Consider the following 17,095-nt stretch of genomic DNA (forward strand, 5'->3'; position numbering starts at 1 on the left):
TTTAAACTGAGATGACCGCAGTTATTTTGCGTGTTGCTTCAGGTGAGAGGGTGAAATCTGATCCTCAGACTCATCAGACACTAAAACAGGAAGTTGTCATGGCGACGACCATTTCGTGTTCTGCCTCCACCCACGGCAGGTAAACAGAGGAAATGCCATGTTCACCTTTCAGAGGCATCCATCAGGACGGTGACATCCTGCGTACGAAGTCACGTGACTGTTTTAGTTTTAGTCAGCCGTGACGTTAGCGTGTTAGCGGCGTGTTAGCGGTAGCTACTGACTCTGTTGTTGTTGTTGTTAGCATCACACACACACACACACACACACTGTGATGTCAGTACTGAGAACCAACCCTCTGTGTGTCTGCAGCCTTCTGCCGCTCCTGATGTTGGTCAACAGAAAACATCCTCCTCTTCCTCTTCGTCATCATCGGTTTCCTCCGAGTCGAGCCAGAGTTCAGAGGTCAGAGGTCACCTGAGTTTCAGCTTCCGTCTATGATCCATGTTATATATATAGTATTTATCTTTAATTTGGTGAAAATGTGAATGAAGTCTGGTACTGTGGTCCTGCTCACACACAGCTTTCAGTGTTTGCAGGCTGAATGTTAACCAACCTACTACATTACCCATAAGCCTCAGCAGCTCCTGACCAATCAGAGTTTCAGAACAGCTCTGCTCCCTGTATCCTCAGCTGTGATGTCACTCCCGTGCAGTGTGGAAGATGGTGGTGCTGTCGTGTGCAGAACTTCTACTGACTTTTCTGTCATTTTTAGTTTCCCTCTCAGACTGTAAACATCCCATTAAAGGAACACTTGTTCTTTAATTCTGCCCCCATGTGAAGAAGCCCAGTGAATCAGCTGAGAGCCGATCTTCTGTAAAAACCGCAGACTTCAGTAGAGTTTGATCAGAATCACTTTATTGATCCCGAGGGGAACCTCTTTGCTACAGCAGCTCAGTCACCGCACAGCGGCATCTAGTGACGTTAGACCATGTGACCACTCAGCTGAACTGATTCTGATTGGCTGATTTTTACAGAGTCGTCAACAGCTGAGAGAGCAACAGCAGCTGGAGAACACGGTACCACACACACACACACACACACACAGTACCACACACAGTACCACACACACACACACACACAGTACCACACACACACACACACAGTACCACACACACAGTACCACACACACAGTACCACACACAGTACCACACACAGTACCACACACACACACACACACAGTACCACACACACACACACACAGTACACACACACAGTACCACACACACACACACACAGTACCACACACAGTACCACACACACACACACACAGTACCACACACACACACACACACACACACAGTACCACACACACACACACACACACACACACACACACACACACACACACACACACACACACACACACACACACACACACACAGTACCACACACACACACACACACACACACAGTACCACAGTACACACACACACACACACAGTACCACACACACACACACACACACACACACACACAGTACACACACACACACACACACACAGTACACACACACACACACACACACACAGTACCACACACACACACACACACACAGTACCACACACACACACACACACACACAGTACCACACACACACACACACACACACACAGTACCACACACACACACACACACACACAGTACCACACACACACACACACACACACACACACCACACACACACACACACAGTACACACACACACACACACACACACACACACACACACACACAGTACCACACACACACACACAGTACCACACACACAGTACCACACACACACACACACACACACACAGTACACACACACACACACACACAGTACACACACACACACAGTACACACACACACACACACACACACACACACACAGTACACACACACACAGTACCACACACACACACACACACACACACACACAGTACACACACACACACAGTACCACACACACACACACACACACAGTACCACACACACACACACACACACACACACACACACACAGTACCACACACACACACACACACACACACACACACACACACAGTACCACACACACACACACAGTACACACACACACACACAGTACCACACACACACACACACACACACACACAGTACCACACACACACACACACACACACACACACACACACACACACACACACACACACACACACAGTACTACCACACACACAGTACCACACACACACACACACACACAGTACACACACACACACACACACAGTACACACACACACACACACACAGTACACACACACACACACAGTAGTACACACACACACACACACACACACAGTATACACACACACACACACACACACACACAGTACACACACACACACACACACACACACACACAGTACCACACACACACACACACACACACACACAGCTTATGTTACAAAGCGCATGTGATCACTGATGATGACATAATATTGCTCATGTGATGTCATGTTCTTGTTTGACTGTGTGATGTCACTGTGTGTGTGATGTCACATCCTGCAGGCGGTGGAGCAGATGGACTCCTCCCAGGAGGTGAGCTGTCAATCAAACCTGATCCATCGAATCAATGTGACGATTTCAGTTTAAGACTGTGTGTGTTACTGTGTGTGTTACTGTGTGTGTTACTGTGTGTGTTACTGTGTGTGTTACTGTGTGTGTGTGTGTTACTGTGTGTGTGTGTTACTGTGTGTGTGTGTTACTGTGTGTGTGTTACTGTGTGTGTGTGTGTGTGTTACTGTGTGTTACTGTGTGTTACTGTGTGTGTGTGTGTGTGTTACTGTGTGTGTGTGTGTGTGTTACCGTGTGTGTGTGTGTGTGTTACTGTGTGTGTGTGTTACTGTGTGTGTGTGTGTGTGTGTTACTGTGTGTGTGTGTTACTGTGTGTGTGTGTTACTGTGTGTGTGTGTGTTACTGTGTGTGTGTCAGAGCTCTCCCAGCAGCACCATCAGCGGTCTGTGGCTCAATGAGCTGGTTTCAGTGGGAGAGAGAGCGGCGGCGAGACGGAGACGGAGACGCGGAGACGACAGCGTGGCGAGCAGAGAGAGCCGACCGCGGGTGAGGTCACACATGACACGTGACATCACAACACACGCTGTTCACGGGTACCTGTGACATCACGGCCAGGTGTGTTCGCAGGTGCCACAGACAGACCGGAGAAAAGTAACCTGCACCCGCAGGACTACATGTCCCATAATGCTTCAGGCGCCGACATCACCTGCCACAGGTTCATACGTCCTTAAAATATATATTTGGAGAAGCGCTCAGTCCAGGTGCATCATGGGAAAGATTCTAATAAACATCGGATGGTGATTTTGTCATGAGTTATGTTTACCCACTATCACATCAGCCAATCACAGCAGAGCGTGAATCAAACCGTGACGTTTGATGGTTAAAGGGCGAGGAGGAAGTTTTCTCCGTCTCTCCGTTCAGCGCCGCGTGATGGAATATCTTAACAGGCTCGATGATCGATATCTGAATGCTGCGTATTGATCTGATCGCCTCCGTGTTGTCCCTCAGGCCCTGATGACCTCCCTTCACCTCCGGGGTCGACCTCGAGGACTCAGGCTCGCTGCAGGTGAAGCCGCCGCCGGGCCGGGCGGGGCCGTCACAGCAAGGGGCGGGGCCGAGCGAGAGGAGGGCGGGGTCACAGGGGAAGAGATCGACGCCGAGTTTCCTCGACTGCCGGGCGGACTGACCTTGGACTCGCCGGGCCGCGCCCACCTCCACGGTTACCATGGAAACGAGGCGGGGCTAGAGCTGGGGCTGTGACCGAGGCCACGCCCCTCCTGTCCTGTTGACAGCTATCAATCAGTAATCAATCAATAATCTGATTTATAACGACTGTACTAATAACCGAAGAGCTGGCTGTGTGTTATTGATCGCTCCGAAGCCTTTTCACAGATCTGCTTTCTTCTGCTGATCAATAACCTTTAATCACTTCTTACTGATGGATTGTCTTTATTGACGAGCAGCTGACGGTGTTAAAGTCAAACATGTTTATCCTACTTTAACAATAAAAACATCTGGGAGAAGTCTGTTGTTGTTTCATTGTTTACAATAACTAATAAACTAATAAACATAAACCGTGACAGAATCAGCTGGCGACGCTGGTTGCCGTGGAAACTCAGTTTGTTTCATGGCTGTTGGTCGCCGTGACGACTAAGTAATGAGGCTAAATGTGCGGGAAAATGCCGTTACTCACATCCACGTGCAGATTAAAGGCTCCTCCCACTCCCACGTGTGTTTTACTTCCTGTTACCTCACGTGATGTCGTCGATTCACGGTGCAGGATGACATCACTACCAGCCAATCAGGGTGCAGTATGGAAGTGACTGCGTGACGTGGAAACACGAACGCTGAGATAAATATTTAATATGTATGTCTGTCCTCAGCCCGTCTGTCCTCAGCCCGTCTGTCCTCAGCCCGTCAGTCTGTCTGTCCTCAGCCCGTCTGTCCGTCAGCCCGTCTGTCCTCAGTCCGTCTGTCCTCAGCCCGTCTGTCCTCAGCCCGTCAGTCCGTCTGTCCGTCAGCCCGTCTGTCCTCAGCCCGTCTGTCCTCAGTCCGTCAGTCCGTCTGTCCGTCAGCCCGTCTGTCCTCAGCCCGTCTGTCTGTCTGTCCGTCAGTCCGTCTGTCCGTCTGTCCTCAGCCCGTCTGTCTGTCTGTCCGTCAGTCCGTCTGTCCGTCAGCCCGTCTGTCCTCAGTCCGTCTGTCCTCAGCCCGTCTGTCCTCAGCCCGTCTGTCCTCAGTCCGTCAGTCCGTCTGTCCGTCAGCCCGTCTGTCCGTCTGTCCGTCAGCCCGTCTGTCCTCAGCCCGTCTGTCCGTCTGTCCGTCAGCCCGTCTGTCCGTCTGTCCGTCAGCCCGTCTGTCCTCAGCCCGTCTGTCTGTCTGTCCGTCAGTCCGTCTGTCCGTCTGTCCTCAGCCCGTCTGTCCGTCTGTCCGTCAGCCCGTCTGTCCTCAGCCCGTCTGTCTGTCTGTCCGTCAGTCCGTCTGTCCGTCTGTCCTCAGCCCGTCTGTCCGTCAGTCCGTCTGTCCTCAGCCCGTCTGTCCGTCTGTCCTCAGCCCGTCTGTCCGTCTGTCCGTCAGCCCGCTCTCGTCTCAGCCCGTCTGTCTGTCTGTCCGTCAGTCCGTCTGTCCGTCAGCCCGTCTGTCCTCAGCCCGTCTGTCCTCAGTCCGCCAGTCCGTCTGTCCGCCAGCCCGTCTGTCCGTCTGTCCGTCAGCCCGTCTGTCCTCAGCCCGTCTGTCCGTCTGTCCGTCAGCCCGTCTGTCCGTCTGTCCTCAGCCCGTCTGTCTGTCTGTCCGTCAGTCCGTCTGTCCGTCTGTCCTCAGCCCGTCTGTCCGTCAGTCCGTCTGTCCTCAGTCCGTCTGTCCGTCTGTCCTCAGCCCGTCTGTCCGTCTGTCCGTCAGCCCGTCTGTCCTCAGCCCGTCTGTCCGTCTGTCCGCCAGCCCGTCTGTCCTCAGCCCGTCTGTCTGTCCGTCCGTCAGTCCGTCTGTCCGTCTGTCCTCAGCCCGTCTGTCCGCCAGTCCGTCTGTCCTCAGCCCTCTGTCCGTCTGTCCTCAGCCCGTCTGTCCGTCCAGCCCGTCTGTCCTCAGCCCGTCTGTCTGTCTGTCCGTCCGTCAGTCCGTCTGTCCGTCAGCCCGTCTGTCCTCAGCCCGTCTGTCCTCAGCCCGTCTGTCCGTCTGTCCTCAGCCCGTCTGTCCGTCTGTCCGTCAGCCCGTCTGTCCTCAGCCCGTCTGTCTGTCTGTCCTCAGCCCGTCTGTCCTCAGTCCGTCTGTCCTCAGCCCGTCTGTCCGTCTGTCCTCAGCCCGTCTGTCCGTCTGTCCGTCAGCCCGTCTGTCCTCAGCCCGTCTGTCTGTCTGTCCGTCAGTCCGTCTGTCCGTCAGCCCGTCTGTCCTCAGCCCGTCTGTCCTCAGCCCGTCTGGAAAAGCTAAAGCTGCAGCAGCGGTCGTCCCTGTTGGTCCTCGCCGTCACTGCTTCCTTGTTTTGACAGGACTGCTTCCTCTGAAGTCTGTTAGTGTTTAATCTGCAGCGTCAGACACTTTGCAGAGAGAGTCGCTTCATCTCCGTTCAGGTGGCTTTATGGGCGCGACTGCACACAATACAGTCAAAGCGTGTCGGCACAAACTCAACGATCATAATAAACACAATAAACAACAACAATGCTCATTAACAAACGCTCTCTCCGACGCACCTTTTGTTTATGATTTTACAGCAATGCTCCCACTTCTGCTCTGGCTCAGCAGATCAAAACCAAACCAGTCACTGCTGGTTGGCGTGAAACGCATCACTACAGGTGCGCCAGCGCGGGAACGTCGCCGCAGACGGCGGATTTTAAAGCTGTATACTGCGACTACAGCGAGATCCACCGGCGGCGACTGCGTAACGGACTCGGCTTTAAAACGTGCGAATGAAGCGAACTGTCGGCGTTTTCTCCGACGCGTCGCTGCAGCTTTCATCAGCTGACAAACTAAAGGCGTTTATCTGATGACGGCCTGGAAACCGCACGTGTGTTCGGCGACCGACTCCGGTTCGAAACGCAGCTGCTGGACGCCATCACTCCTGTTCTGGCTCACCTGCGCTGGTTAGCGCTGAAACCTACTTGTTCCTGAAGCTCTGAAGGCGGGGCTTGTCGCTCCCCTCGCGGTGCGCTGGGTGCGAGCGCTGAAACCCTCCGGCGTTCGTACGCAGCCCCGGCGCTGTGAACGGGAAACACACCGAGAGCTGTGGCCGCCGCCGTCTGAACACCTGGGTTTTCGCCACACGAGGCGTTTAACATAAATGTGCTGTTTGTTATTTGCAGCTTTGATCGACACTAAAGGATCAATAAACCGGCAGCAGATCAATTCTCTTTATTTTGACTAAAAAACACAAACAAAACCCAAACAAACCGGAAACGGTGACATTTTGTTTTGAAAAGAACAACCTGCACAGACGTGTCACTTCCTGTCAGCGTCCAGTGTCCAATCAGAGTCCAGGACTGTGAGGACAGTCACCCACAATCCTTTGCTTTGGCTTGATGAGCCTGTGTCAACCAATCACACTCACAGAAGCCCTGCTGACCAATCAGACTCTGTGATGTCATCAAACAAGTCAGAATGGCTCGACTGTTCAGCCAATCGGCTGCGAGCTCGCAGTCAAAATATAGAGGCCAATCGGCTCCCTCCTCTCCATCTGTCAGTCACAGTCCAGGGCTGTTGCCATGGAGACGGGAGGAGGACGGGATGCACTTCCTGCTAAGCCTGAGAGAGAGACGTGTCACATCCTGTCCCGGTGACCTCACTTCCTCTGGGCGGGGCCTTTGTGGAACAGGTAGATCGGTCGCTGGTTACCTGGAAACACACACACACGTTGTCATCATGTGTGCACCTGTGCAGCGTACCTGCATCATCAGTTTCTGACAGCAGCCTGATAATCAATAAATATCACAGGAGGCTTCATGGGGTCAAAGGTCAACACTTCCATGTGAACAGATCACTAACGCATAATCAATAAATAGCAGTGACCTCTGCACGCCTCATCGACGCCACCAGGAGTGGGTCGCTATGACAACAGGCAGAGAGGAGGTAACGCCAAGCGTCAGAGTTCACACCTGCGTGTGTGTGCGTGCGTACACCTGCGTGTGTGTACACCTGCGTGTGTGTGTGTGTACACCTGCGTGTGTGTGTGTGTACACCTGCGCGTGTGCGTGCGTGTGTACACCTGTGTGTGCGTACACCTGCGTGTGTGTGTGTACCTGTGTGTGTGATGAGTCTGTATGAGGTGAAGCCCACGCTGTCAGTCAGGTAGCAGGTGAACTGTTCAGGTCGGAGCCTCAGAGTCCTGTAGTGACGATACGTCGACTCCTGCAGAAGCAACACGAACACATACTTTCATTTATACACACACACACACACACACACACGGGTGCGTGTTTGTGTGTGTGTGTCTCTGTGTGTGTGTGTGTGTGCGCGCGTTACCGAGGCCCTCTTGCTGCGGCTGTAGCTGCTCCACGGTTGTGGCTCCAGGATAAATAATCCGCCCGGCGACAGGCTCTGATAGGCTCGTCTGAACAGTCTGACCACGCCCCCGTCACCTGACTGCAGCTGCACCCACTTGGTCACGCCCAGGCACATGATGACGTCATACTGACCCCGCCCTGGCCACGCCTCCCACTCTGACACGTAGTCGCCCTGTGGGAGGAGCCACAGCTGTGATGTCAGCAGGGTGGTGACTGCGTGTGTGACCTGATTAATAATGCTGGAGTGAGACTCACCTGTATGAAGGTGATGTTGTTGGGGAACCTGGAGGACGACGATGATGACGATGATGGTGATGATGATGAAGGAGGGAGGAGGAGAGGAGGAGCAGAGAGAGGACCTCGACTCACCCGGAACGACAGGGGGAGGGAGAGGAGAGCCTGCTGGAGCTCCTCCTCTTCCTCCCCCCTCTGTCCCGCCGTTCCTCTCCTCCTCTTCCTCTCCTCCACTACCAGGTCATGTGACAGGAAGTGCCTGATGTTCTGCTTGGCGGCGTGGACCAATCGCTCGTCTAGCTCCACCCCCAGGACGTGGGCGGGGTCAAACCTCCGGGCGACGGCCAGCGTCATGTGACCGGCGCCACAGCCCACGTCCAGCACTTTCTTGTCTCTGAACCAATCGGCTTCCAGGAGGCGGAGCCGCGGGTCCTCCTCCGCCCCAACTCGCCCCTCCCACCCGTCGCCGTAGAAACCGTGGTAGCCGTAGTAACAGCTGCGGTTGCCGTACTGGTAACGGTGTTTGTCCTTCTTCTTCTCTGGTGGCTGAGCGGAGCCGGGCTGAGGTCCTCCACACCTGCAGGGGGCAGCACGGAGGTCATGTGACCAGGCAGCCAATCAGAATGCAGCGTTTTATTTCACATCAGGTGTAACACTCACCTGCCGGCTTTAGCCCCTCCCACCAGCGGTGTCTGGAATTTGGTTGGCTGAGCTGTGGTTGCCGCGGCATCAGCGTTTGCGGCGCAGTCTGCCGTCCTCATCGAGGTGGTGCGGCGCCGTCTCCGTTGGCGACCATCGCCCTGGTTACCAGGCTTGTGGGCTTGGCCTGGTGGAGGGTGGGTGTGTCTCCTGGGGAGGATGGGGGGCGGGGCTACATCATCTCGACAGGTGATGGCCGTGTTGAGTTCACAGGGGAGCGGAGACGCCGAAACGCCGCCCTCTCTGGTCAACAGAGGAACTGCAGACAACACAAACATAATAACTGTTACTAACAGCAACAGCAGCTCAGTCAGCTGTTTGTTAGCCTGTATGTTAGCATGTTTGTTAGCCCGTCTGTTAGCCCGTCTGTCAGCCTGTATGTTAGCCCGTCTGTTAGCCCGTCTGTTAGCCCGTATGTTAGCCCGTCTGTTAGCCCGTCTGTTAGCCCGTCTGTTAGCCCGTCTGTTAGCCCGTCTGTTAGCCTGTATGTGTCCACGTTTAGTCAGACTGTCCCATCAGAGCAGCCGAACCAGCAGTCAGCAGCTCCTGTCTGCAGTGGACCCGTGGACGGACAGACAGCTGTCTCTGGATCACTGTGAGACTGAAGGAAACTTAGAAACAGCAGGATTCTCAGGCAGGTTCTGCAGCCGCTTTCTTCTCTGGTGTCTAAGCTGATTCATGAGGTTTATTCTCTTCTCAGAGTTACGACTCTGAGAAGACAGAAGGATTTTTGATGCAAACTGCAGCCTGAAACTCAGACTAAATCTCAGTCGCTGTAGTTTCCTGCAGCGTTCACTAGGTGTCACTAAAGATCCAGGTGTTTCAGTTTCACCTGTCAGTGCAGCTGTGGAGGGAAACAGTCGGGCCGGTATCACCTCCCTCTCTCCTCCTCCCCCTCCGTGGTGTCTGTTCCTGTGTCTCCTCCTGGACTTCAGGGGGGACAGCAGGACTCCCCCGCCCCCCTTCCCGTCCCCACCTCCTCCCTTCAGGTTCAGGGGGTCTGTGATGTCACGGGGAACCAGGATTTCTACAGGGTCTCCGCCCCGAGATGGCAGGGGCGAGCACTTCGGTGTCTCCTGATTGGTCGCCCTGAGGAGGAAAAGAGGAGTTTAATGTTCATTCAGGAATTAAAACTTAAACTAACAAGAAGCTGTAAACCACTTCCTGCTGCAGATCTGCTGCTTTTCCTCTGAACGACTGTAATAACTGTGATGTTTGTTAATAACGTCGAGCTTCGGACTGTCGGTCGGACACGACGACACGCTGAAGGCGTCGCTTTGGGCTCTGGGTCGTCGTGATGGCGCTTCTCACCGTTTTCACCAGTTTTCCAAACCGATCGATCGATGGATCGACGGAATCGGCAGATGGATCCAGAATGAAAAGCATCATCAGCTGCAGTCCGATACAAACCGGTTCAACATGAGCTCCAGCTCCACCAGCTGCAGCAGCAACATCCTGCTTTACATTAATGCACGAGGAATAATAACCTGATGATAGAATATATAACAGCACAGCAGCCACAGGGACGCTGCACTGCTTTAATGCTTTAAGGATCCTGATCACACGCTCACACTCTCACTGCAGCAGAGTGTGTGTTAGTCCCAGTTTAACTTTGATATCAGATCAATAATTTAAACTGATCAACTTTATATTTTTGAATCAGGATCAAGCAGCTGGTGAAAATAAGTTTTATTATCTACAGCTGCTGTTTCAAAGAGTTAGATATCTGATTAACATTTCATACCTTCTTTTCCAACGTATACATATATGTGCAGCGTGTAGCCTCCAGCCAATAACAGCGCAGCGTGTAGCCTCCAGCCAATAACAGCGCAGCGTGTAGCCCCCAGCCAATTACAGCGCAGCGTGTAGCCCTCAGCCAATTACAGCGCAGCGTGTAGCCTCCAGCCAATAACAGCGTGTAGCCCCCAGCCAATTACAGCGCAGCGTGTAGCCCTCAGCCAATTACAGCGCAGCGTGTAGCCTCCAGCCAATAACAGCGTGTAGCCCCCAGCCAATTACAGCGCAGCGTGTAGCCTCCAGCCAATAACAGCGCGGCAATAGCCCCAGCCATTACAGCGCAGCGTGTAGCCCCCAGCCAATTACAGCGCGGCAGCCCCGTAGCGCAGCGTGTAGCCTCCAGCCAATAACAGCGCAGCGTAGCCCCAGCCAATTACAGCGCAGCGTGTAGCCTCCAGCCAATAACAGCGTGTAGCCTCCAGCCAATAACAGCGCAGTGTGTAGCCCCAGCCAATAACAGCGCAGCGTGTAGCCCCCAGCCAATTACAGCGCAGCGTGCAGCCCCCAGCCAATAACAGCGCAGCGTGTAGCCCCCAGCCAATAACAGCGCAGTGTGCAGCCCCCAGCCAATAACAGCGCAGCGTGTAGCCCCCAGCCAATAACAGCGCAGCGTGCAGCCCCCAGCCAATAACAGGCTGTGAGGTCATAGCGAGCAGGTTGCGTCGCTGCCTCTCTGCTCGGTCTGTCAGCGCTCACGTGTGGAGACGGGCGCGGCTGAGCTACACAGATCAGAAAACTTTGTATTTCTGTGATTCGCTGCTTTGTTCTCGCCAACGCCGCTCCCCGTCTTCTTTCATTCTGTAGCGCTCTGAGCCGGGAGGAGGGGCCATCTTTGAACCGCGTGTTTACAAACGGCGGCCGTGCGCGCAGGATGACGTCTTCAAATGTGTCGTTTTGTCTAAAACTCGCCCGTAGCAAAGTTTCACATTTAAGAAGCTGGAAGCATCGAATGTTATAATATGTAGTTTAATGACCGACTCGATCGACTAATCGATTAATCGATTAAGCGCCGTGTGTGTGTCTCACCTGTTGACGTCTTCGTCCAATAGCGAGTTGAGGTTCAGAGGGTCAAAGATGTTCCCGCCCAACAGGAAGTGACTCGGCAGCACGGGCTCTGATTGGCTGTCACTGTTGGCGCGGCGACGGCGCTTGGCCAGCCCCTTGAAGCCGACGCCCATGGAGTAGCGCCTCTTTGCGATTCGCTGAGTGGGCGGAGTGGAGGTGGTGAGGGGGGGCTGACTGTTGCCGGGCGGATGGAGGCCATTCTTAGGACGGAGGGGGCGGGTCTTGGCCAGCTGCGGCTGCTCTGATAGGCTGCCGGTGGTGGGGAAGGCGGGGCTGACCTCGTGAGGGAGGACAGTCTCTTTGTCCAATGACATCCTGATCATCTTCCACCTGTGGACAGATCAGCCAATCACAGTGACCTACAGAGAGAGGGGGGCGGGGTTAGTGTGACTGACAGGAGGCAGAGCCAATCAGATTCACCAGCTCGTCACACAACAGAAGAAATGATCGATAATTACAAGTAGAGCTGAAGCGATCAGTTAATTAACCGATTAGTCGATCAGAAAGATAATCACTATCTTCTATCAGTTAATCATGAAATCATTGATCAAATCTTCTGTTTTCCAGCGTTTGTTTTACTTCACAGTTTCTACGTACAGAACAGGTATCATTGATTATGTGTCAATGTCCCCTGATGCAACCTTTTTAATCCACTAATTACTAAATCAATATGTAATAATCAATAATAAGGAAACAGGAAAGTTCTGACTCGCTGGAGGAACTGAACGAAAAGTGATTATTCGATTATCAGACTGATTGCTGATTAATGATCTGTCTATAGACTAACTGATTAATCGCTGCAGCCGACTGACTGATGGATAAAGTTATGGAGACCAGTTTAGCGTGTGGGAAACTTTAACAGATCATCTAACTACTTTCTGACACTTTACAGACGAAATGATCGATAGACTGGTGAGTTTGGTTTCACACCAACACGGTCACGTGACGTCATGACGCTCATTTAACGCCCTTCTGTGAGGCTGAAGCTTGTTTACAGTCTGACCTCAGTGATCATTAACGAGTAATCAATAATCAATCATACTCACCAACAGCCTTCTTGCCGTCCAGACCCCCACCTCTCTCACTGTGCGCGTGTTGCTGCCAATATCGCCCCCCCCCCCACCCGCTCTAGCCCCGCCCCTGGCGCTGACTCCACCAATCACGGAGTGCCGTCATGAATAATTCAAACTAACCGAGAACCAAACTGGTAAACAGTTAGCTTCTTCAGCTAGCCACCTCCGGCTAACATGCAGGAAGTAGCTAGCGTGGAGCTAACGCACACCCCCTAAAGAAAAACAACTACCAAAACATCCCCGAAAACCCGCTCTGTGCGTGAAAACGAGCCCCCGCCGAGCTCTCCGTGCGTGTGCGTGCGTGTGTCAGTGTGTGTGTGCGGGTTGATGAGTCATGACTTCAACTAAAATGGTAGCTTTTAGCCGCTGCTAGCTGCTAGCTGTTGGTGTCCTCTCACCGTGCTCCAACTCCAAGCCCGCGACTTTATACGCCAGCTGCGGGGCCACGTGAGCGACGTAAGAGCCCGCCAATCGCGTGCCGAGCTGAGCTCCTGCCTCTCCCGAGCTACGAACCAGGCGGTCTTCTGATTGGTTGAGGCTCGGGGAGGCGGGAGAATGCCCGAGGAGAGAGGCGTCCTGAGCGGTGCCTGACTAAAAACACAAGCACGGCTAAAAATAAACGATTTAACGATAAAAAATAACGATTTGTCGGGAATTATTTAGCGTCGGCGGGTGCTTACACACACGGCGAGTGTGTCCAACAAAGTTTTAACCCAACGCGTTTTATTTTTAGCTCCTTTGAGCCCCACAGAGAGCGTGAACTCGCCCGCTCGCCCCAATAGGTACTTTAGTTCTTTGCCCTGGGTGCAGCTTTACAGGTAACCTCCACTACCTGGCTGCTGTTCTTCTCCTCCAACAAGCTCCACCAACCAAACACCTTAGTGTATTGGTGGTCAAGTTAAAGAATAATAAGTAAATATCTGAGTGTATAGTCCACCAGTAGTTACAAACCAATTTAAGCCAAAAGTCAGCCTGAGAGGTATGTGTGAGGGATAAATCACAATTGATCAATAAACAGTAAATAGGTAATTTATTTCCCTCAGACTGAACAGTGATTAGTTTATTAATGTGTTGATGTCAGCAGCTCACAGCTGGTGCTGTGCTGCAAAGACTTCATACATCAGCATCATTATTATTATTATTATTAACTGTATTCACACACACATAATTTACAGTTTTACTATTTTTACCCCTAGAAACCGGATAATTTAATATAATGTATTGTAATAATAATCATTATATAACAAATCCACGCAGTGATTGCAGCTCAATGTGTTTAAAGCAACAGTTCCATGTTTCTCTTCCTCCGAGAGTCCGATGTTCAGACTGACTCTATGAAGCTACAGCCAGCAGCCGGTTAGCTTAGCTTAGCACAAAGACTGGAAACAGGGGGAAACAGCTAGCCTGGTTCTGTCCGAAGGGAACACAATCCTCCCCGGACACGTTATACATCTCATTAGTTTAAACTGAGTTCTGTTTCCGGTCTAACACCCAGACAGAAAGCAAACAAGCACACGTCGAGCTTTTCCTTTAATACCAAAACACCAAGACGGACAGATTGACAGCAGAGGAAGTGAAACGAGCAGGGACAGCTGTCGACGTCGTGCTCGCCGTCCTGAGACCAGCTTCTGGGACACAGGCTGCACACGCTTACTATAAGGATGATGTCAGCGTGATGTCATCACACACGTCACCTTCACCCTCATGGACCATCTCCATGGAGACGGGCGGAGTCAAGAAGTTTGGACGGAGGGATAAATTTTAACATTAGTGTGTGTGTGTGTGAGCTACCTGTCTTCCTGCAGGTGATGACAGCAGGTGATGGACTGCAGGTGATGGACAGCAGGTGATGGACTGCAGGTGATGGACAGCAGGTGATGGACTGCAGGTGATGGACAGCAGGTGACGGACTGTAGGTGATGGACAGCAGGTGATGGACTGCAGGTGATGGACAGCAGGTGATGGACTGCAGGTGATGGACAGCAGGTGATGGACAGCAGGTGATGGACAGCAGGTGATGGACAGCAGGTGTTGGACTGTAGGTGATGGACAGCAGGTGATGGACTGCAGGTGATGGACAGCAGGTGATGGACAGCAGGTGTTGGACTGTAGGTGATGGACTGCAGGTGATGGACTGCAGGTGATGGACAGCAGGTGATGACAGCAGGTGATGGACTGCAGGTGATGACAGCAGGTGATGGACTGCAGGTGATGACTGCAGGTGATGGACAGCAGGTGATGGACTGTAGGTGATGACAGCAGGTGATGGACTGCAGGTGATGACAGCAGGTGATGGACAGCAGGTGATGGACTGTAGGTGATGGACAGCAGGTGATGGACAGCAGGTGATGACAGCAGGTGATGGACTGCAGGTGATGACTGCAGGTGATGGACAGCAGGTGATGGACTGCAGGTGATGACAGCAGGTGATGGACTGCAGGTGATGACAGCAGGTGATGGACAGCAGGTGACGGACTGTAGGTGATGGACAGCAGGTGACGGACTGTAGGTGATGGACAGCAGGTGATGGACAGCAGGTGATGGACAGCAGGTGATGGACTGCAGGTGATGGACAGCAGGTGATGGACTGCAGGTGATGGACAGCAGGTGATGACAGCAGGTGATGGACAGCAGGTGATGGACTGCAGGTGATGGACAGCAGGTGATGGACTGCAGGTGATGGACAGCAGGTGATGACAGCAGGTGATGGACAGCAGGTGATGGACTGCAGGTGATGGACTGCAGGTGATGGACAGCAGGTGATGACAGCAGGTGATGGACAGCAGGTGTTGGACTGCAGGTGATGGACAGCAGGTGATGGACTGCAGGTGATGGACAGCAGGTGATGGACTGCAGGTGATGGACAGCAGGTGACGGACAGCAGGTGACGGACAGCAGGTGATGGATAGCAGGTGATGGACTGTAGGTGATGGACAGCAGGTGATGGACAGCAGGTGATGGACAGCAGGTGATGGACTGTAGGTGATGGACAGCAGGTGATGGACAGCAGGTGATGGACTGTAGGTGATGGACAGCAGGTGATGGACAGCAGGTGATGGACTGCAGGTGATGGACAGCAGGTGATGGACTGTAGGTGATGGACTGTAGGTGACGGACAGCAGGTGATGGACAGCAGGTGTTGGACAGCAGGTGATGGACAGCAGGTGACGGACAGCAGGTGACGGACTGCAGGTGATGACAGCAGGTGATGGACAGCAGGTGATGGACAGCAGGTGATGACAGCAGGTGATGGACAGCAGGTGTTGGACTGCAGGTGACGGACTGCAGGTGATGACAGCAGGTGATGGACAGCAGGTGTTGGACAGCAGGTGACGGACTGCAGGTGTTGGACAGCAGGTGATGGACAGCAGGTGATGGACAGCAGGTGACGGACTGCAGGTGATGGACAGCAGGTGACGGACTGCAGGTGATGACAGCAGGTGATGGACAGCAGGTGTTGGACAGCAGGTGACGGACTGTAGGTGATGGACAGCAGGTGACGGACTGCAGGTGATGGACAGCAGGTGATGGACAGCAGGTGATGGACTGCAGGTGATGGACAGCAGGTGATGGACAGCAGGTGACGGACTGCAGGTGATGACAGCAGGTGATGGACAGCAGGTGTTGGACAGCAGGTGACGGACTGTAGGTGATGGACAGCAGGTGACGGACTGCAGGTGATGACAGCAGGTGAGGGACAGCAGGTGATGGACAGCAGGTGACGGACTGCAGGTGATGACAGCAGGTGATGGACTGTAGGTGATGGACAGCAGGTGATGGACTGTAGGTGATGGACAGCAGGTGACGGACTGCAGGTGATGGACAGCAGGTGATGGACAGCAGGTGACGGACAGCAGGTGATGGACTGTAGGTGATGGACAGCAGGTGATGGACTGTAGGTGATGGACAGCAGGTGACGGACAGCAGGTGATGGACTGCAGGTGATGACAGCAGGTGATGGACTGTAGGTGATGACAGCAGGTGATGGACTGCAGGTGATGACTGCAGGTGATGGACTGCAGGTGATGGACAGCAGGTGATGGACAGCAGGTGACGGACAGCAGGTGATGGACTGTAGGTGATGGACAGCAGGTGATGGACTGTAGGTGATGGACAGCAGGTGACGGACAGCAGGTGATGGACTG

At 53.2% G+C, this 17,095-nt stretch overlaps 2 protein-coding genes across 2 annotated transcripts in view; one reads left to right on the plus strand and one right to left on the minus strand.

Annotated features, from left to right (window-relative positions):
* Positions 1-3,907, plus strand: part of LOC122870287 — a 5,257-nt gene extending 1,350 nt beyond the window's left edge. The window contains exons 3-7 of the mRNA XM_044184425.1: positions 370-462; positions 1,035-1,076; positions 2,591-2,620; positions 3,014-3,142; positions 3,605-3,907. Coding sequence (XP_044040360.1) covers positions 370-462; positions 1,035-1,076; positions 2,591-2,620; positions 3,014-3,142; positions 3,605-3,856 — 546 coding nt within the window. The 3' untranslated portion in view covers positions 3,857-3,907. The remainder of the gene's footprint in view (positions 1-369; positions 463-1,034; positions 1,077-2,590; positions 2,621-3,013; positions 3,143-3,604) is intronic.
* A 3,012-nt stretch (positions 3,908-6,919) lies between these two features.
* On the minus strand, positions 6,920-13,823 carry mepceb (methylphosphate capping enzyme b). The gene is made up of 8 exons (XM_044183957.1): positions 12,924-13,823; positions 11,839-12,236; positions 9,848-10,104; positions 8,977-9,274; positions 8,338-8,893; positions 8,042-8,254; positions 7,819-7,927; positions 6,920-7,414 (listed from the first exon to the last, which is right to left on the minus strand). The coding sequence occupies exons 2-8, from the start codon at positions 12,198-12,200 to the stop codon at positions 7,362-7,364; spliced, it is 1,848 nt and encodes a 615-aa protein (XP_044039892.1). The 5' UTR covers positions 12,201-12,236; positions 12,924-13,823; the 3' UTR covers positions 6,920-7,361.
* Positions 13,824-17,095: the final 3,272 nt, after the last annotated feature.

This window comes from Siniperca chuatsi, linkage group LG22 (genome assembly GCF_020085105.1).
Source record: "Siniperca chuatsi isolate FFG_IHB_CAS linkage group LG22, ASM2008510v1, whole genome shotgun sequence".
In the NCBI taxonomy this organism is placed as follows: domain Eukaryota; kingdom Metazoa; phylum Chordata; class Actinopteri; order Centrarchiformes; family Sinipercidae; genus Siniperca; species Siniperca chuatsi.

What these genes read in the sequence shown, in the direction of transcription:
- mepceb (XM_044183957.1), bottom strand. Translation starts at nt 12,200, where the DNA reads ATGATCAGGATGTCATTGGACAAAGAGACTGTCCTCCCTCACGAGGTC. An exon ending in GGAGGGGCTAAAGCCGGCAG is followed by an intron (nt 8,894 to 8,976) that starts GTGAGTGTTACA and finishes TGCCCCCTGCAG; the next exon opens with GTGTGGAGGACCTCAGCCCG. An exon ending in CAGACTCATCACACACACAG is followed by an intron (nt 7,415 to 7,818) that starts GTACACACACAC and finishes GTGTGTTTCCAG; the next exon opens with GTAACCAGCGACCGATCTAC.